Source organism: Hirundo rustica, chromosome 14, assembly GCF_015227805.2.
Source record: "Hirundo rustica isolate bHirRus1 chromosome 14, bHirRus1.pri.v3, whole genome shotgun sequence".
Lineage (NCBI taxonomy): Eukaryota > Metazoa > Chordata > Aves > Passeriformes > Hirundinidae > Hirundo > Hirundo rustica.
In genome coordinates, this window is record NC_053463.1 from 1,162,777 (window position 1) to 1,182,862 (window position 20,086).

Genomic DNA, 20,086 nt, shown 5'->3' on the forward strand with positions numbered 1-20,086 from the left:
CGCAGAATCTTTGTTGCACATTTGGGAAATTAAGATTTGAATATAAAGCTTACTGAAGGGTGAACAATGAACTGAAAATTGAGAGAATGCAGATTGCAAGTTGAAATCTGATTTATTTTGATAATAACTTTTCTTTTTTGTTGTGTTTTAGGAGATGACCCACTCCTGGCCTCCTCCACTCACTGCCATCCACACCCCCTGCAAAACTGAACCCTCCAAATTCCCCTTCCCAACAAAGGTCAGTGCTGAATCAGACAGTGGTTGCTGTTGATAAAATAACTCTCGTTAAAGATCAGGATTTTGGAGCTCCTGCATTCAGTTCTGTATAATCTGGGTTTGTGTCAGTGCTTTGTCCCTCTTTATTTTTCCTCACGTCATCTGTCAGCAGTGGCCTTATGAAAAATGTCCTTGGCTTTCGTCTGCTTTGCACAGGCAGTCTGCACAGTTATCTCTGATACAGCTTACCTTTCTAATTTTTGTTGGATAAATTCAAACTTTCAAGCTTTTGAAGCTTGAAGACGCCTTTGAGCCCTTTCCCTTTTTGTGTAGAACCAAGTGAGTTTCCCTCCATGTAGCAAAACAGAGGCTGAATGGTAAATGCTGAGCAATTTAAATGGGCTTTCCTGCATAAACTGAATTTTCCTCTTAGTTTGAAGTCCATTAATATTCGTATGAGATTTTTTTTTTGCATTTTCAATTACAAAAAATTAAGGCAGTTTAAGAATCACGTTTTGCTGAAGAAATCCCTCGTTCCAAAAGATCCTCTTCCTAACCTCCTGTGTTCTTAAGAACTGCTGACGGGTTTAAGCAATTAATTCCAGGGAGAAATCCACCTCTGCTGCTGTTGACAGCGCAGGGCACGTGTCCAGGGCAGCTGCTGGAGCCGACACCTCGGAGGAAGGAATTGTGCTGCTGCCTCCCCTGGGGCTGGGCCGGCAGCTCCGGGGTTCCGGGGCACCCTGGCCCTGGGAGTTGTTTGCCCTGGGGAGCAGCTCTGCGGGATCCTGGGAGCCCAGGACAGGCAGCTGTGGGTAAAGGGCAGCACGGGGAGCTGACCCAGCCAGGAATTCACAGTCTGCTTCCTGGAGCTGCTGATCACCGCTGAAAGGTTCGACTCAGCAACGGGAGTTTTCTCCAGACCCAACATCTCTCTGCGATGGATTGGGGTGCTCCACCCCTAACTTGGCAGAGCTTCAGAGTGAAGAAATTGCACAGTTTGTCTTCTAAAAGTTACCTGTGGAATAATTCAGAGCATGCTCTCTCTGACCAGCTGCTGTTCTAGACACCGCTTAATTGCTCTTAATTTCCTGTTTGATCCAAATTGCTCCCCAAAACAGGACATCAGAGGGAATCATTTTAAGAAGACTTTCTCACTGAGGTTCCTACTGTCATCTGTCTAATCCCATCCTTTTAAGTGAGTGACAGGCAGAGGTTCCATTCCTGTTGGAAGGGCGCATCCACAACCCCCCCTGGGCTGGTCCCAGTTCAGGTTCTCATCCTGGCTGGATATCCCAGCCCCAGGGGCACTCCTGCTCTCTGGGACCTGGCCCTGGCTCACTGCATTTTGCTTCTCTTCAATATCAAAAAATGCAGAATTCACCATTCAGTTCTCAGCTTTTCTTTGGAAGGCGTACCTAGAAATAAATCCTGTTTTCTGTTTTCCTAGCATTAGATCAATATTAATCTTGCAAATATTACTTTTAGTCAGGGTTTATTTGTGTGTTATATAAAACTGTCAGCCTGGAAGTAATTCATACCTTTTCTTATAAGAAATTCCACACCTTTCCTCATCAACAAAGCCCCTTATTCCATCAATTTGAGTACTCATTCCTGAGCCTTTAGGGAGATATTTTCCATTTGCATTTTGAGCACACTTGGTTTTCGTTTCCCTGGCATTTGACAGAGTTTGGGAAGAGGAAGGTGTGCAGAAATCCATGTGGCTGTGACACAGAGGCCACGTTACACTGCACAGCTCTGGTAATGTTTGAAGAAATAAAAAGTGGCTTGTGGGGCTTTCTGAACCTCTCGACCTGGATTGTGTCTCTTCACCCAGTTTGCAAAAAAATTCCATTTATGGCTGCTCCGAGTCTTTTGACTTTTTGCCAGCTTTTTTATTTCGTGGCTGCACATCTTAGCCATGGAACTCTGTCAAATTCTCTCTCTGCATCCAAAGCCTGTAATTTCCTCTGCCTTCTCCCCTCTGTCATTCTTGGCAGCAGCAGCTCTGCAGAATTCCAGGGAGTTAGTGAGCCATAGGCTTGTGCAGTCTGGGCCCAGAGCAGAATCCACCAAACAAAACACAACAGTGGTTTGCTTTAATCAAGCAGTTCTGTTGGAGGAGAGCTCCTTGTCTCTAACACCGTGCTCCATTTACTGCCAGTCATCTGCTGAAGTGTTTCACAGCACTGCCCTTGTGGGCAGAGCCTGGCGTGTTCTTCCTGCTCACAGAAATGGAGCTGCCCTTGTTGGACCACTTGGCTTTACTTGTCAGACCCTTGGGCTGGGATCACTTTCCCTGTGTGCAGGGAGTGAGAGATCGAAGGAGCCCAGCCTCCTGACTGGGGCCTCTCTGATTGCTATAAATAGACCCAACAGTTCCCAGGAAGTCTTCGGGTCAGAAGAGAAAACTCCATGAAAATAGGTCAGGGAAAGTTTTATGGATGCTATGGAAAAATGCAGATTCCTGTGTCTTGATAAGAAATGTTATGCTGTGACCTAACACTGTATAATTTTATCCACGGGCTCTGTCAGACACTCAGCAATCCTGGCAGTGTTTATGGAATGCTGCTGGCTGGGAGGGAGGGCTCGGGCTCGGGCTCCAGGGCACTCTGGCTGTGCTTGTACCTCTGCAGAGGTGCCTCTGTGCTGCAGGACCCTGCAGCCACCCCTGGGACACACAGACTGCCTCCTGAGAGAGGGAAATGACATCTGACTGAGGCTTCAGGTATTAACTGGCAATGGGCCCCGTTCCCCTCAGCCAGGGAATCTGGCCCTGCTGCCTCCTGTCCAGCTGGAGAATTCCTCTCTCCAGGTTTTTTTTGTCAGAGTTTTTGTTTCCTGTTCCAGTGTCTTCCCTGTGTAACCTCAGTCCATTATACTTTGCTTTAAAGGGTTTCCTTCCTTTCAGTTGTTTGCAATTTTATTCTGAAGCAGACTTTTAGAAGCTGCTGCTCTAAATAACCTGGGAGTTGAGAGTAGAGCTTTCTTTTCTTTTTTTTTTAGTCTCTGAGTTTCTTAAAGAGCTATGTATCCAGTAGATGGCAAAGGAGTTGGAAAAAGTTGCACATTGAACCATAACACCTCATTAAAGTCACTTAGCTGAGAGCCAGTGCTCTGCCTCTGAAATAGGAAGTTGACTCAAGTGAGGGATTAGGCAGGTGTGTTCTGCAGAATTCCCAATCCATGTGCTGCTGGAAGGGGGGCCAGCTCCCCATCCCGTGCTCCCCCAGTGCTGTGGCTTTGGAAATGTGGGCTTTGTGGTCTTTATTTCGTTTTTCACTCATTTTGTTGGCTTGGCTGAGCTCCCAGTGGCAAAAGGTGAGCGGGGATTCACACCTGCCTCCTCCTACCTGTGCAAATGATAAGAAATGGATTTATTTTGAAAGAAATGTGGCTTTTCACAAGACTTCTCTCCGTCTTTGCTTTGCTCTTGAATTCTTATTTAATTTTTTAATATTGTTTTTATTGTCCCTTCCTTTCAGTTAGTAACGAGCAGAGGTATTTGAAACACCTCCCAAGGTGAAGTTCTCCCTTACGAAATTCCCCATCCACAAACTTCTTGTTCAGTGCGTTGTTCCCTTTTTGAAATACAAAGCTGGGGAAAATTGAAAATTGAAAAAGGTGCTTTGCTGTGTAAAGCTTTTGTGTGTTTGAAAACTTCATTCTGTAACCACTGGCTTGGTGTGAGGGAAAACCAGGTCACAGGTGTACCAGAGAAAACAGAATTCATTGTTGAATTGTAGTTCTGGTTTGGCACTGCTGGAGCCTGTATGTAAAATCTGTGTATAGAGCTAGAAATTGAAAATATTGGACTCGATTTATTTTTCTGGGGCTGTCAGTTGTCCTCATTTTGAAATGAGGTCAGGAAGGTCCTATTTTAAAAAGGCCCTTGAGCCTGGAAGGGGGTTTGCAGTGGCTCAGTAGCCTCTGTGTATTTGTTAAAACAATGGTGTAGGATTTCCAAAAAGTTCACAACCTGCTGTGTCTTGGGAGTCAGAACTGGAGTTTCTGAAATGGGAATACTGAGGGTGATACAAGTGCTAAAATTTGCAAGGTTTTCTCTTTCCTGGCTGGTTTTATGGGATCTTGGGCAGGAATCCTTCCCTGTGAGGGTGGGCAGCCCTGGCACAGGGTGCCCAGAGCAGCTGTGGCTGCCCCTGGATCCCTGGCAGTGCCCAAGGCCAGGTTGGACACTGGGGCTGGAGCAGCCTGGGACAGTGGGAGGTGTCCCTGCCGTGGCTGGGGTGGCACTGGGTGGCATTTGGGGTCCCTTCCAGCCCACCCCATCCTGTGAATCTGTAACACTGTTTTACTGGCTTTTGGAGCAGATCTGGCTGTTCCAGGCTGGGCTTCCCAGGGACCCACGTGGAGCCTTTGGGGCAGAGTGTGCAGAGCCAATCGCATCTGAAACCTCAGCTTGTCCCTAAGGCTCCTTTGTGGCTGAGGAATATTAATTGTGGAGAGGTTTTCCCATTTCCCATTGCTGTGTGTGCCTATAGAGGGAAAATGAGGAGAAAAGAGCTGGAAGGAAAAACACTTCCAACAGCAGCAAAGGTTGTGTGTGTATGAGGAGCATAAACAGACATCCTGAACGGTTCCTCTCCATCCTAAACATAGAGGAGGAGGGGATTTCGGGAAGTCTCACAGGGATTTATTTGGGAGTTTCAGCCCTGATGTGCCCTTGGGAACAGCAGGAAGTGGGTGAGGAAGAGGAGTGTGAAGGTCTCACTTGGGATGTCCCAGGGCCCAGAGAAAGAATCTGATTTATTTGCTTGTTATTTTTCCCCCTTTTTCCAGAGATTAAATGTCATCCATTAGGTAGAAAGAATATCTTCCTTACAGCCTGATTTTTAGTACCTTAAAATTCCCACTGAATAAAACCCACTTGTGATCTTCTATTCCCTCAGGAGTCTCAGCAGTCCAGTTTTGGCACTGGAGAACAGAGTGAGTACACAAAACTTCCTGGAATGTGTTTTTGTTGTCTTTCGGTGTTCTCAGCATCTCCTGAGATGTCAGGGGTTGAGGAAATGAGGTTTTCCAGACTGGTCACAGGATGGAGTCTGACTTCAGGTTTTCTCTGCTTTCTCAAGTTTTAAGAAATCTCAACTGTTAAAACAGTTGCTTGATTTTCTTTTGCATTTTTTGTTCAGATCTTGAAAGTTATCACTGAGTGGAAGGGTGGTGTGTTTGAGGAAAAAGATATGTTTTAATTGATCCAATTCTTTACAAAATACTACTATTGCTGATTGATTTGAAAATAACTGAGAACTAAACCAAAACATCTTAAAAAAACCCAACTCCCTGCTTAGGGATGTATTAGAAACCAAAAGAGTGCTTTTGCTTTTATTTCAGTAGAAAAAGCACATGGCAGTTTCGCCATTCATTTTTACTTTGACATTTTAAAGTCAAGAAAGCGAACTGGTCAAGAACTTGCATCACACGCTACTATCTTTGAGTTTCTGGGACTTTTGGAATTTAGAAAAAAGTAGCTTTTATTTCTTTTAACTGTCGTTATTTTGAATATTACTGAAATGAACACAAAAGTCAGGTAAACACCAGGTAAAATTGAATTAAATTTGTGCTGTTACCTTCCACTCCCTCTTGAAGTGATTAAACAGCTTAAATAGTAAAAGAAGAATGGTTTATTCTTAGATATTCAAAAGCTGCTTAATCTGAACATCTGATACAGCGGGGGATTAAGGAAACAAATTCAAGCTTAATTCCCTAATGCTGAACTGTGGGCTCACGTTAGAAGAACAGCTGATCTTTAGGTGTGGAAAAGAGGAGCCAAGGTTAATTAAACACAGAGCCAGGTTCCTGGGCCTGTTTGGATTTTCCTGAGAGCTTTTAACAGCCTCAGTTCTTGTTTTTGTTGAGCTGCACTCAGTTATTCGCCAGAATTAAAGAAAAGGCAAGGGCAGAACCCCCAACCTGAGAAGCAGATTTTATCAGGGTGTATTCCTGCTGTCAGATTAATGTGTGAGTTGGATTTTGGGATGTGGAGGTCCCATCCATCAGAAGCTGTGTGGGGATGCTGGAGCAGTCAGAGCTCAGCAGATGGACCTGTGTCCCATATCCTGCAAGTAAAAGGCAAGAGTTTCATCTTGGAAGTTGCAGAACAGTTCTCCACACTATTAATAACAAATTAAATGTGTATTGCTTTACACAGCAACGATTTACATGGTTGTCTCTATTCCCTTGGTTAAATTATTTGCAGTGTTTGGTGTTTTGCCTCTGCATTCCTCCCTCCCTCGGCCTGGGGGAGGTTGTACCTGGTGTCACCTGGGTGCTGCTCCCTCCTGTCCCCTCCCATGGCAGCCTTGGGGTGACTTCCTGTGCTGTGCCTGAGTTTTCAGCTGTGCTTTTCTTCTTTTCTTCTCCTAGAACGATACAATCCCTCATCCAAAGCATCCAATGGCCATCAATCCAAATCGTAAGTGGCTGCTGAGAAAACATTTCACAGACAACAGTTGTTATTTTAAGAGATTTAGGAAATAATGTTCAGCAGAACGTGAGTGACGCTCCAGCATCCTTCTCCTTGGCTGGCAGGAAAAGGGGATCATATCCCAGCAGGGTTTTTGGGAGAATAAATCAAATATTGCTCACTGGAGTGAGCAAAAAATACCCCGAGCTGCCTTTCTGCCCTTTTGTTCTCCTGTCAGCTGCCAGCAGAGGAGCAGGAGTTTGGACCTTGGAATTGGCTTGGGAATCAGAAAGGGCATCAGCATGGATGGGACCTAACAGACCTTGCAGAGCTGGCAGCTGGAGGTTGCACAAATTCAGGATGAGGAAAGGTTTTGGATTGGAGGAGACAGAAAACTCTGCCTGGGATCCTGTGGGGTTTGTTCTGCTCAGTCTTTGCACACAGGCCCAGCAACACAGAAGAACTCAGAGGCAACTGGAATGTTCTGTGTGGCTGTAGTCCACCTTTCTCAGACCTAAAAATCAATGATATGCAGTTAAAAGATGCTTTCCAAATAAACATGCCCATAAAAATAAATATTTACCAGCTGACTGTGTGTTAATGGAAGTTGTGGACTCTGAAAGCTGCCTCTGGGTTGGTGACATTCCTCAGTGGACTTCTGTTGGGATGCACCCACAGGATTCAGCCCGGTGCTTGTGCCACAGGATTGGCAAGATGGAAAAAGCACCCGACCTATGGGCAAGAAAGAAAAGAAAAGAAGAGAACCCCCTTGAGTTCATACCAAGCTCCAGGCAGTGTCCCAAAGCAGGCAGGTTAGGAAGGTGCTGAGAGGGAACGGTAACACTGCCCCAGCTGGGAATGGGAGAACCCCTGAGAGCAAGAGGCAGCATCAGACCCCTGCCGGGCTGGGAGGCAGGAGAAGGAAGTTTAAATGATGCTTGCCGTGACAATACAACTTTAAATATATATATATTTTTAAGTTATTATGATGTGGTAAAGAAAACCCTTAAAAAGGAGATAAATGCATCATTTGTAAAGTGACAGCAGTGACCAAGAGTTCAGGAATGAGCTCCTAGGGGTTGATGTTCCTGTTCAGATCATCAGTAGAGCAGCTCACTGTGAAACTCAGAGAGCCAGACTTCTAATTCTTTCTCATTTTCTCTCCACAGATGTGAATCGAACCAGACAGAGTAAGATGTTTTATTTTTATAATCAAACGTTTCCAATAATCACAGAGGCCCCGCTGTGTGTTTTCACTGTGCTCATGTATTCTCAGTATGTGAAACTGTGTGTGTGTGACTACCAGAAGTAATTATGGCTTTGAATAATAGTAATTAACGATGGCTTAGGACAGTTGCACTGCTGCCACGAGACAGGAAGCAGCCACTGGGGTTGGCTTTCGTTCCTCCATTTCAAACACAGTTCTTGCCCATTGTGTGTAAGAAGTTGAATGTGCACCAGTCACCTCCTCCCACCCCAGTAAACTGGGTCAGGTTTCCTTTCTAAATTTACCAGAATGGACTCAGGAGCCAAAGTACCTGAATCCTCATTCTTCTCTGAAGGACGACTCAACTCAGCATTGTTAACCATGCGGTGTGAGTGGTGTCTGGTGGCTCTCACCCACGCAGCCTCTGCAGGATAAACAGCGCCGTGTCGAAATCTAGCAGAATGCTTTGGAAGTCATTAAAGTACTTGGAAAAACTTGTCTCACTTTCTCCCTTTTCCCCTTAGTATGTTGAAAGATGACTTAAAACTTAGCAGTAGCGAAGACAGCGATGGAGAGCAGGTATGTTCCTGAAATGAGTTCCCAAAAACCACTGCACTCGTCCATGGGGCAGCCCTGGGCAGGGATCAGTGGCCCAGCAGCAAACTGGGCAGCTTAGCAGGAGATCTGTGAACCTAAAATCTCATGGGATGTTTTCAGACAAGCCTCAGGTATCCCTAAATGGAACCTTGGGGAAAAAAAATAGAATGAAATGTTGTGTTTTGTGGAAAGAGTTTGCTTTTATCTAGAAATTCTTATTAACTGATTTCACATGGGCCTTCTCTGGACATCAATAGTGCACTTTAAAACTTATATAATGGCTCCTTAATTGAAGATAACCCCCTTTTTATGTTCTACCATCCCAGCTACAGAGCTCATGGTGTGAACATCTGTGTGCTTTGGTGCCCTGGGTGCTTGGGGGTGACAGTGGGCTGTATCTGTCCCTGGGAGTGCAGCTGCACCTTTAGATTTATCAAAAAGTCACTTTTTCACTCTTTTCAGGCTTAACGTTATGCAGCTTCTGCCAGACTGGCGCTTAACATGCTGAATAAAAGTTAAATATGTGCCTGTGCTGCCCAGTAACTCCCACTGCTCTGGGGTTTCTTTTATTCCTCTTCCCAATTCTGGTACTTGGTTTTCTTCAAGTGGAAAACTTGGAGTTGGTGGACTTCACTTACCCTGGGCATCTCAGGAAAATCATTGTGAAATGCTGAATCATCTGATTCAAAAAGGTGGAAACAGGATATTAATTAGTGGTAGAAATGGGAACTGTCACAACTGGAGTCAGAATATAGAGATTTGTGCTGAAAACTTGGAGAAAATAATGCTGCTGCTCTCTCTGTATAAGTAAAATGCAGAGCAATTTAAAATACTGGAAATAATGAATTTTTTTAAAAATGAAAGGCTCTAAACCGATGTTTTGCAACCTAATTGTATATACAAGCCTAAAATAGCTTCTAGAAGCTTCATGCTGTTTTTTTTAATTGCAGGACTGCGATAAGACGGTGCCAAGGAGCACACCTGGAAGGTAGGAATTCCTGGGGGATTGCAGCATTTCAGCCCAGGCAGCACTCCTGGCTCGGTCCGCTTTCCAAAATTCATCTTTGTCCTTTGGCTTGTGCTAAAGCAAAAGGTGATGAGAATTTAATCAGTGATTAAGTAGAACTAAGTATGATATTAATTATTTCCTGTAACTGAGGCTGACCGCTCTGGGAAGGGGCAACACCCAACGGCTGTTCGTTTCCAGGCTGAGCTGTGTTCGCTCAGGCTGAATTTTCTCCCGAACGCTGATTAAAATGTTACATTTTGTTGCTTCTAATGAAAGGATTTGAAGGGTGTACCCGTGCCTCGGGTAATGCTCGGTTTCCCTCCTTTTTGTTGCAGTAATTCTGAGCCTTCCCAGCACAACAGTGAAGGAGCAGATAACTCCAGGGATGACTCGAGCAGCCACAGCGGCTCCGAGAGCAGCTCCGGCTCCGACTCGGAGAGCGAGAGCAGCTCCAGCGACAGCGAGGCCAACGAGCCGTCCCAGAGCGCATCCCCCGAGGTAGGGCTGCCAGGGCCTGGCTGCCAGCAGCTGGGCCCTCATCCTCGCTCTGAGCAGCACTAAAGTTCAGGAAATTCCCCCGCTGATAGAGAAAAAGCAGCCTGAGCAACGCGGGCTCGCAGCAGGCTGGGCTGCAGTTCCTCTGGTGGGTGTGACAGTTCTCCAGATAAACCCTTGGCTGATGGTTGATTTTTACCACCAGTTGTCTGTTGGAGAGCAGAGTTAGGTATGGTGTCAGAAATCTAAAAAGCTGTGGCATAAGTATTGCCTGTTGGTAGCAGACAAAGGGGAAATTTGTGTTATTTGGGGCCTGTATTTCATTTATTGGTCTCAGGGTTTGGGTGTACCTCGTGCTTTTTGGTGTGCAGCATCATGCAGCTGGAAAAGATGGGAGAAATGGGAAATATTTTATCTAACTCTGGTTTTTACCTTGTTTTTAGCCAGAGCCACCGCCCACAAACAAGTGGCAACTGGACAACTGGTTGAACAAAGTTAATTCCCATAAAGTGTCACCAGCTTCTTCCGTGGACAGCAATATCCCTTCTTCCCAAGGCTACAAGAAAGAGGGACGGGATCAGGGTACAGGGAGTGGGTACACTGATCAAGGTGGATCCAAGGACTCCATTTCTTCTACACCAGGGAGAGATTCCAAACCCACCCAGAAGGGCTCGGAGAGCGGTCGTGGGAGGCAGAAATCACCTGCCCAGAGCGACAGCTCGACTCAGAGGAGGACTGTAGGGAAAAAACAGCCCAAGAAGGCAGAAAAGACATCTGTGGAAGAGCCCAGAGGAGGTCTTAAAATAGAAAGTGAAACCCCAGTAGACATGGCAACAAACATCCCTTCAAACAGGCACAAGGCAGCCACCAAAGGCTCCAGGAAACCCAATATAAAGAAGGAGCCCAAGTCTTCCCCTCGACCTACAACAGAGAAAAAGAAATACAAGGCTTCAAGCAAATCTGCCCAGAAATCCAGGGAATTCATCGAAACAGATACCTCATCCTCTGATTCAGATGAAAATGAGAGTCTGCCTCCTTCCTCACAAACACCCAAATACTCTGAGAGCAATAGGACTCCTGTTAAATCTTCCATGGAGGAGGATGACGGCTTTTTTCGGCAAAGAATGTTCTCTCCTATGGAAGAGAAAGAGCTTCTGTCCCCACTGAGTGATCCTGATGAAAGGTACCCACTCATTGTGAAGATTGACCTGAGCCTCTTATCCAGGATTCCAGGGAAGCCTTACAAGGACACGGACGCTGCCAAGGCGGAGAAGAAGAGCGCTCCGGAGAAACACGCGCGGGACTCCCAGAAACAGCCCTCGGACAAGAGCTCCACTAAGGGCAAGAGGAAACACAAACAGGTGAGGGTGAGGGCTCTGGGGACATTGCCCTGTTCTCTCAGCCCCCAGAGCACCCCGGAGTCCAGGTGGCACCTCAGGGTAGGGGCTGAGCCGTGCAGGAGTGGCTTTGCTGCCTTGTGTAGAGCTGGATCATCGCTGTGCTGGGGCAGGAGACTGTTGGGATTTTCTTACAGAAACACCTGGAGGGGTGTCAGCCCTGTGGTCACAGGCCCTGAGCCTCTGAGCTCTGCATCCAGCCCTCTCCTGCCCCCCTGGAAGCAGCCCCTGGTTCTCCACAGGTCAGCTGAGGCAGCTGATCCAATGGGAAATCCACCTGGGAAAAAACCCACCCAAAAATCAGTTTTCAGCTGGATCAGCTCCCTGAGCCATGGAATTGTTCATTGCCAGGATAAGGGATGGGCAGGACTGGGCCTGGAGCATGGCAGCAGCAGCAAATGTCTCAGGTGCTGCTTTACTGGGAGCAGGAGGATCTCTCTATAATAATACTGAATCTTTTTCAAAGGCATTTCATCTTTCCAGCCAGAAGTAAAAGGCAGGAATGGCTGGGGGGCAGTGAAATGGGCAGGAGTCGGTGGGAGAACTGGATGGAAGGGATACTCTTGGAGAGGGGAATGTGAGAAGTCAATGCTGGTGTAATTTTAAACTGCTTTTTGAAAGCTCAGCACAGGGACACTCTGTATAAAGGGCAAAGCTGGGGCTGTCAGATGGGCTCAGTGATCCAGGGAGTCTGGTTTCCCTGAGCGTAGGGCTCTGAGGCCCTGGGGCAGGGATTCAAAAATCCCTGTGCTGCTCTGGATGTCACTGAAAATTTCATTTCACCATCTCCAAGGGATCTGACAGGGGTTGGAGACTTGGTTGACATCTGCAGTCCCAGGATTCTGGGAGATCATTCCCAGATGGATTGTTTCTGTTACACCAGTTTCCTACTGAGCAACCAAAGCGGACTTGGTCACTTGCTGAAGTCATGCAGGAGCCCTGACATGGAGCTGCAAACAGATTTATCCATTCCTGTTTTCTCTGGCTGAGGAAATGGAGTGAGAAAATGAGCTGCTTTTGTAAAAAGGGAATAACTCTGAGCAGTGCAGTGAACAATCGTTTTTGCAGGTGTTACTGTGTAACTCCTGATGTTCCTGGGAGTGCACTCACGTGTTCCAGTGGGTCTGAATTCCCTGACTTCTCTCTCTTTGGCCAGTTTTGCCTTTAACCATTTGGAATTACGGTATTAAAGATCTGTGCTCTCACATCCAAACCACAAAGCTTTGGTGAGAGCAGTTGGATTTAGGCTTTATCCCAGGAAGTGTTGTGAAGCCTCCGATCACTCTGATGCTTCCTGAGAGGATGGAAACCTGTGGGAGGCAAGGACAGGACCCCCTTTCCCCACCCCTGCAGTTTTAAGTTTGTGCTCCAAATCCAAGTGGCTCCACTTGATTTTCTACATTTCCTGGATTTCCTTGATGGCAATTCTCAGGTTGCAGCATCAGTAACAAAACCAAAACCTTTGGGGTTTCAGTCAGGGGTGTTACCAGATGATTTATTCTGTGAGGCCCCATTTTCCCTCTTATTCCCTGTATTGATCCCTCCAGTGCTCGCTGAAAACATCTTAGAAATTTACCTGTGAGACCCTGTGACTTGAGGATTAAATTGATACAAATACCAAGTTTTCAATATCTCTAAGCTGACTTTAATAGACTGATGAGATTGTTACCCTTTCCTGGCGTTCAGCAGAGACCTCTTTAGACCCCACAATATCAAATCTGTCTCCTGAGCTTGCCAAAGCCTTTGGCAGACTTTCCTGAGATTTCGTGGTTGTAATTTATCTGTGCTGAAATGAACAACTTGGCTTTTGCTGCTTTTATCAGGTTGTAATTTAGTAGCCAGCCTGGAATTTTCATTTTGCTCCAGTATCAGGGTCTGGTAAGGATTTCCTAAGGATGAGGTGCCTTAGGCCATGGGTTTGGGGTCTGTATTTAACTGTGGAACACCTCTCAATGTGAAATGCTGCCACTCAGTGATGTGTAAATGTGCATCTTTGCTGGATGTTTTTCTCATTTGCTTTGCTCAGAACGAGGATGAAAACAGAGCCAGTGAAAGCAAGAAAACGAAACTGGAAGAAAAAGCTCCCTCAGGACACAAGAATTCCAGCAGTAGGGAGTGAGTATCTCTGCTCTTCCCTGCACTGAGGGCCAGGGTGGCCATGGGGAGAATGGTGCTCATCTTCCCTCTCTTCTCCTCTCTCCCACCCCAAGTTTGCCTCAAATAATTGGTAAAATTTCGTTTTTCCTGACCCTTCAAACAAATTTACCTCAGAGCTTCTACAAGCAATTGGTGGAAATGAATTTGCATCCCCAAAAACACTGGCCAAGGACAATTGTGCTCCTTAACAAAGTGAGGTGACCCCTCCTGTGAGGGGAGTATTTCCTTCCTGGTTTTCTCTGGTACACAGTGGGGCTCGGGATTGGTCTAGAAATCAAAATCTGTGCTTTTAAATTAACCCCGTCTGGTAATTCTCTGTCTAGTAAGTTTTAAACTGGGAATAAACTCCTGAGCTGGCTTTCTTTGGGAAGCTGATGGCACTGAGCTTTGGATCCATGGATTTAGCCTCCCATCTCCTGGATTTGTTAGTGCAAGCAAGGTGTGAGTGATAGCCAAGCAAAGTAGCACAGAATGAGCAGATCAGTGCCATTGTTTAATGTCATTTCTGGGTTCCCCGTGCTTTTTGCAGGACCCGTTCTGCCTTTATTTGATTGGTTTCTTGGTCAGTGTTAATCCACAGGAGAGGTCAAGTTTTTTCCCGCTGCGTTTTGAAACTCCTGTTTCAGTTCAAGCAACTGAAAGCTGGTGTGATTGTGTCATGGAAAATATTCCTGGCCAGTGAGTAATTGCTAGATTACAAAGATGTGAGGAGCTGCAGCAGTTTGGATGCTACAACTTTTGTTTGCCCCTTCTGAATTAAACAGTGTCTTACTGTTTGTTAGGGAACAGCTGTGGAATGAATGGATGCGTTTCTAGTTTGATTTTTTTTTACCTGATATTTGCTTTTTTTCCTGCTGCTTGCTCGATTGCCGGTGCAGTTCTCTGAAGGACATTTAATTAAATGAAATTATGATTTTCTGGAAATAACGTGTAGAAATAATAACAGTGGGAAGGCAGGAATAGCCAACAGCATCCCTCAGCAGGCAGGTGAGAGTGTCCTGAAAGGCTGTGCTGGGGAAGTTTCCCATTCCCTGGCTTCCAGAGGTTTATCTGGAGCATCTTTCCCTGGAGCTGTTGGCTGGCTGGTGTGCACAGACAGCCTGGCGCTGGCACTGGCTCCCAGTGCTGACACTGGCAGGGTTTGGGGTGGCTTTTGTACAGAGCTGGTGCAGGGGTGTGGTTTTATGGTTAGAACTTGTCTGGCTTTGCCTGTGTTTTCAGGTCAGAACAAATAAAATGGTGAAAACAAGTTCAATCTGGCTTTGGAGAAACCTGCTCACTGAGGGGATTATTCTCCTTTTTTCCAAAGCTGGCGCTGACAGTAAAAATCTTGTGTGTGGGGGGAAAGGTGTTTAGTTTAAGATTTAAAAAGATTTGTGTTGTTTTGGGGAGGTTTTGTTTGTTAAGGCAGAAAACCAAACCCCGAATTTCTTCTTCTTTTCAGGTCTTCAAAGCCAAGTGCTGTTAAAGAGAAGGATTTGCTGCCCTCCCCTGCTGCCCCAGCCCTGCAGAAGGATTCCAAGCAGGAACACGGCTCCAGGAAGAGAACAGTCAGTCAGTCCTCATCCCTAAAATCCAGCAGCAACCCGGGCAAGGAGAGCAGCAGTGGCAGCAAGAGCAGCTCCTCTTCCAAGCAGAAGAAGACAGAGGGGAAGGGGTCCAGCAGTGCCAAGGAAGCCAAGGTAAAGGCTGCTTCTGTCCCTGCCCTGTGTTTTTGTTTAGTCTGATCTAAACAACCATCCCCAGTTCAGTTTAACTCTGGTGAGTTTGAGATGTGCATCGTTTCCTGTCACAGAGCTCAAAGTGCCATGGAAGGCCATAAATGAGAAAACAACTTGGAGATGTGATGGAATACAAATGTTTATCCTGCCAAATTCCTGTGTTAACAGGGGAATGGGTTCAGTCACCCCCTGGTGCTGCCTGTTGATTGTTCCAGTGGTTAATTAGAGCATCACTACAAAGCTGTGTGCACGCTGAGATGGAGCTGGGAGGCTGCTCTGGTCTCCTCAGAGCAGATACACGACTTGTCCTGCTTTCAGAGGAGAGCAGGAGCTCAGCCTGTGCTCAGTGCTGGGGTGGGAAGCTCTGCCTCCCATTTTATGACATTGTAGAAAGATTATTTTCACTGCAGCTCAGCAATTTACAGAGCTCTCCGTGGTTGGAGGGGAGAAAACATGGTTATGAAGATGGTGCAGAAAATGGTTTGTAAGAGATTTAGGCTGGGAAGGTCGATGTGATGGAATTTAAAAACATCAACATCCCCAAGCCAGCTGTTAATTTGTGATAGGTTTGTTGTTTTATACTTCAGGTGTGCTTACTCATGTCTTTCTCAGAGGAGTAACTACTCCTGTGTGGGTTTTTCAAGGCAAAGGCATTCAAAGAGAGTGTTGTTGATAGAAATCTTCAAAATCCTCCTCATCTCTGTTAGAGAAAACCAGGGTTTAGAAAGAGTGCCAGGGGAGAGGGAGGGAGGGAGGGATTTCCTGACCCTGGGTGTACTGGAAAGCCTTGGCTGCACCCTCCCCTCTGCAGTGAGGAGCCCCAGCCCCGTGGGAGCATCCTGAGCTATTCCCTGTGCTCCTGCAGCCCGTCCTTCCTGGATGGAAGGGGGGGATTTCTACAACAAACGCTCTTCTTGCAATCACGGCATGGATTTCCCTTCCAGGAAAAGATCCTGAACAATTCCTCCAGCTGCCCTCCTGCCTCTGCTCAGGCCACGGAAGGTGCGAAGTCGAGGAGAGCAAAGCTCGTTTTTGATGATAGGTGAGGACAGAAAATCCCCTTTCCCTCTCGGGGGGCTCTGGATCTCGAGCACAGGCAGCTCCCCACCGAGGAGAGTTGGTGTTTTGCTCCACAAAAGATGCTACACACAAGCTCTTTGTCAAAGATAATACCTTGAAAATAAAATAGAATAAAATATTTCACCATCTGATGCAGACTTGAGGTTTAAATTGGGCCGATTCAGATGTCAGCTTGCTCTGAAAGCACTTCTTTAAATTCACTTTACAGATGATATTATGTTTGCACCAAATTTAAAATAACTTAATGCTTAACAACTTGGTTGAAATACTGTTGGAATTACCTGAAACTAGAGAATTAACTTGAAACTGCTTTGAACTATTTTATTGTGGTAGTTAACTAATTTAACAGATTCCTTTAAACAGTTTTCCTTTAGTGTAGCTTGAGTTAGAACAGGAAAAAGCCCTGAAATGTGGCAATATTAAGAAGCTCCAGTTACAAAAGGCTGTGTGAATGGGTGGCTGCAGTCCCTAAATCCATGTCCTCTCTTGCAGGACTTACTCAGCTGATCATTACTTGCAGGAAGCAAAGAAGCTGAAACATAATGCAGATGCTTTGGTGAGTGGATCTCCAACGCCCACCCAGTGTGTGCCCCTGATCCTGGGCTTGGTTTGCTGCCTTTGCCATTCTCCTGCCCTTCTGTGCTGGGATTTCCTCGCACTTCTCTGCTTTCTGAGTTGTTCTCCCTCCCCGCAGTCGGACAGGTTCGAGAAGGCCGTGTACTACCTGGATGCTGTCGTGTCCTTCATTGAGTGTGGGAATGCATTGGAGAAAAACGCTCAGGAATCCAAGTCCCCGTTCCCTATGTATTCAGAAACTGTGGAATTAATCAAGTAAGCTTTGCAGAGCTCCTGCAGGGGCAGCTGGGTGCGGGGAGCTCTGGCAGGCAGAGCTTGGAGGTGTACAGAGGTTTTGCCCCCAGTTTTTGAGATCTGTTGTCGTTCCCAGTAACACTGGAGCAGTGACACCAGTTCATCCCAGTTGCTGGGCTTTAAAGCATTTCCAGGAAAGGTGAGGTGGTTTCTGCTGAGCCTTCGAGCCCCTCTACAATGAGTGGCCCAGGAGGAGCAGAATTATTCTGCTTACAGCTGAGTCAGTTCTTTGTTTGGGGCTGAGAGATGTTCCTGGAACAGAGGAGACAGCTGAAACTGGAAATTGATGAGAACATGAGTGTTTTGTGATAAATGAAAGTAGTTTTTGTTCTGGGGCTGATTTGCTGCCTTTCTCTGCAGATACACTATGAAACTGAAGAATTACTTGGCCCCGGATGCCACGGCTGCAGACAAAAGGCTGGCAGTGCTTTGGTGAGTGTGCTGGGACTTCCTGCAGTGCCCTGGTTCATTTCCCATCTGTAATCTGCACAGAATGCTGTTTTACACTGAGCCCTTGGGTGTTCCTGAACCAGAAGGAGACTTCCCCTTGGCCGTACACAGAAATTAATCTGTGTCTGATTGCTGGAAGTGGGGATGCTGCCAGCGAGGGCCAAGGCTTTGAAACATTGAAGAGTGACAGCAGAAGGTGCCACCTGAGCACTGAGCCAGGCATAAATCACACTTGGACTGGCTGTGGGGGCTGGCAGGAGCCCTGGGGCTGAGGAGTGGCTGCAGAGGGTGCAGAGGACCAGACCCCTTTGGTTCAGGGCAGAGCAAAGGGCAGGCCCTGGCAGGGGCTCAGGCTGTCCTGGCACAGGTAAATGAGCAATGAATGAAGCTCTTGTCCAAGTCCCTGGCTCGTGTCTCCCAAACTCAGCAGCAGCAGCAGCACTGAGTTTCAGTTCCAGCTCGAGGCACACGGAGCTGTCTCAGTCCCCATCAGAATTTCAAGGTGGTTTTAGATTTTCTGGTTGAGTTACAACTTGAGAGCTGAGTTGGCAGAGAGAACATCAAGACCACAGCTGTTAGATTTTTGAAATTTACTGAGTCGAGATAAACCTAACTTTATTTGTGACTGATTTGTCCTGTCTTTGGGCAGCCTTCGGTGCCAAGCTCTGCTGTACCTGAGGCTTTTCAAACTGAAAAAGGAAAGTGCATTGAAATACTCAAAAACCCTGACTGAACATCTGAAGGTAATTGCATCTCTATTTTCTCAGAACATTAAAACCTCATGGTATGGAAGCTCTACATCACTTCAAGTTCCCAAATCCAATTTCAGACTGCTGCATGTGAGCACCTGTTTAGAACTGGACTTGAAGGTGTATTAAAGCTGGGCAGAGCTTTAATAACAGCCATAACCCTGCTGGTCCTGCTGTGACAACTCTGTTCATTTCTTCTTTAATAAATGTAGTAGGCTTCAAGGAGAGGGTTGCTTGCAGTGGGATGTTGGCTGGGTTTATGTAAATTGCCCATGAATTTATCTAAATTTCTGTGCAGCTGATTCTGAAGCTTCCAGCTCTCAATGCTGAGAGGAACCAGGCTCATCACATACTCAGTCTCTCAGATCTGGGATATCTTTAATTGTTCAATGTCACTTATAACAGATTCTTTTATTAAGGGGCTGAAAAAATGAAAATGTTCCCATAAGGGGCAATGGGATATTCTAACACTTGTTTCTTTTGCTAAAATAACCCCTTAGTCTGTGTCTTAGCCATCAGTAAAAAAGGATATTTCCCTAAAATTCAGTTTACTGTGATATTATTGAGAACATTACTTGAACGTACAACTGCAAAAAACCTTGCCTTGTTTAGAAAGGAACCGTTAAACAACCAGATAAAATGTAACTAGTGAAAGTATAAATCAGGTGAAATGTGTCTTTTTCCCCACAGAATTGCTACAATAATTCTCAAGCGCCGTCCCCTGGTATGGGAAGGTGAGTGGTGAAACCCGTTGCCCCTATTTCTCAACTTGCAGGACATTTTCTCCATTTCCTGTGTGCCAGGGGGGGCTCAGGGAGCAGCTTTTGGGGTGATTCTTTGAAGGGTGTGGATTTTGATCCATTTTTTGTGTAATTGTCGTGGTGGTCATTTATCCCAGGGAGTTTTGGTGTTCAATTTAATGCTTCTCCCCTCAGACAAGAACACTAATAAATTAGTGCTGCAAGGCCAGAGGTTACAAGCACTTGCAAGATTCTCTGTTCCATAGTTTAGCGGTTAGTTCTGCTCTTTTAAACCAAATAATGGATTTTTGATGAATTATTTGATGAGTTTAAGGGGAGGGCACTTCAGATTTCCACTGTGTTATCTGCAGTAATGTTATATAATGCAATATGCTGGCACTGGAGCTACCAGATAGCTGTAATTTTTTCGTTCTTACTCTTTAAGGTTCATTTAAACAATTGAATTTAAGATTTTATTGAATTAAGAGATGCTGAGGTTTGGTAATTAGGTTTTGTAAGCTATAAATAATTGCTGGATGATCCTCAGCAGTTCCCAGCTCGAGGCTTTCATTTGTTGTAGGGAAAATCCTGATTTTTGGTGTGAAAAGTGGGGAATGTTTTCCCATCCCACTCCCTGAGTGTGGGCAGAGGGATCTCAGGGGACATCTCAGAGTATGGTGTGTCTAAAGCTGCTGTATCTCTGCCTTCCCAATTCCATCTTCCTCTCTGGGCGAGCAGCAAACCTGTGGGGATGCCATCTCCAGTCTCTCCAAAGCTGTCTCCAGGGAATTCAGGAAACTACTCTTCCGGGGCAGCCAACCCTTCAGGGAGCGGGTCCTCGGTGACGATCCCGCAGCGCATCCATCAGATGGCTGCCAGCTACGTCCAGGTCACCTCCAACTTCCTCTATGCCACTGAAATCTGGGAACAAGCGGAACAGCTCTCGAGAGAGCAGAAAGGTAAGGGCTGCC

General features: G+C 46.2%; 1 protein-coding gene across 1 annotated transcript in view; it reads left to right on the forward strand.

The window, feature by feature from the left end:
- Nucleotides 1-20,086, forward strand: part of AFF4 (ALF transcription elongation factor 4) — a 47,042-nt gene that overhangs the window by 20,763 nt on the left and 6,193 nt on the right. Inside the window, exons 5-21 of the mRNA XM_040078025.2 lie at nt 152-238; nt 5,127-5,163; nt 6,604-6,652; nt 7,813-7,833; nt 8,375-8,429; nt 9,398-9,435; nt 9,792-9,954; nt 10,395-11,312; nt 13,375-13,463; nt 14,950-15,187; nt 16,171-16,268; nt 16,799-16,862; nt 17,001-17,137; nt 17,537-17,608; nt 18,276-18,369; nt 19,066-19,109; nt 19,854-20,074. Coding sequence (XP_039933959.1) covers nt 152-238; nt 5,127-5,163; nt 6,604-6,652; nt 7,813-7,833; nt 8,375-8,429; nt 9,398-9,435; nt 9,792-9,954; nt 10,395-11,312; nt 13,375-13,463; nt 14,950-15,187; nt 16,171-16,268; nt 16,799-16,862; nt 17,001-17,137; nt 17,537-17,608; nt 18,276-18,369; nt 19,066-19,109; nt 19,854-20,074 — 2,425 coding nt within the window. The remainder of the gene's footprint in view (nt 1-151; nt 239-5,126; nt 5,164-6,603; nt 6,653-7,812; nt 7,834-8,374; nt 8,430-9,397; nt 9,436-9,791; nt 9,955-10,394; nt 11,313-13,374; nt 13,464-14,949; nt 15,188-16,170; nt 16,269-16,798; nt 16,863-17,000; nt 17,138-17,536; nt 17,609-18,275; nt 18,370-19,065; nt 19,110-19,853; nt 20,075-20,086) is intronic.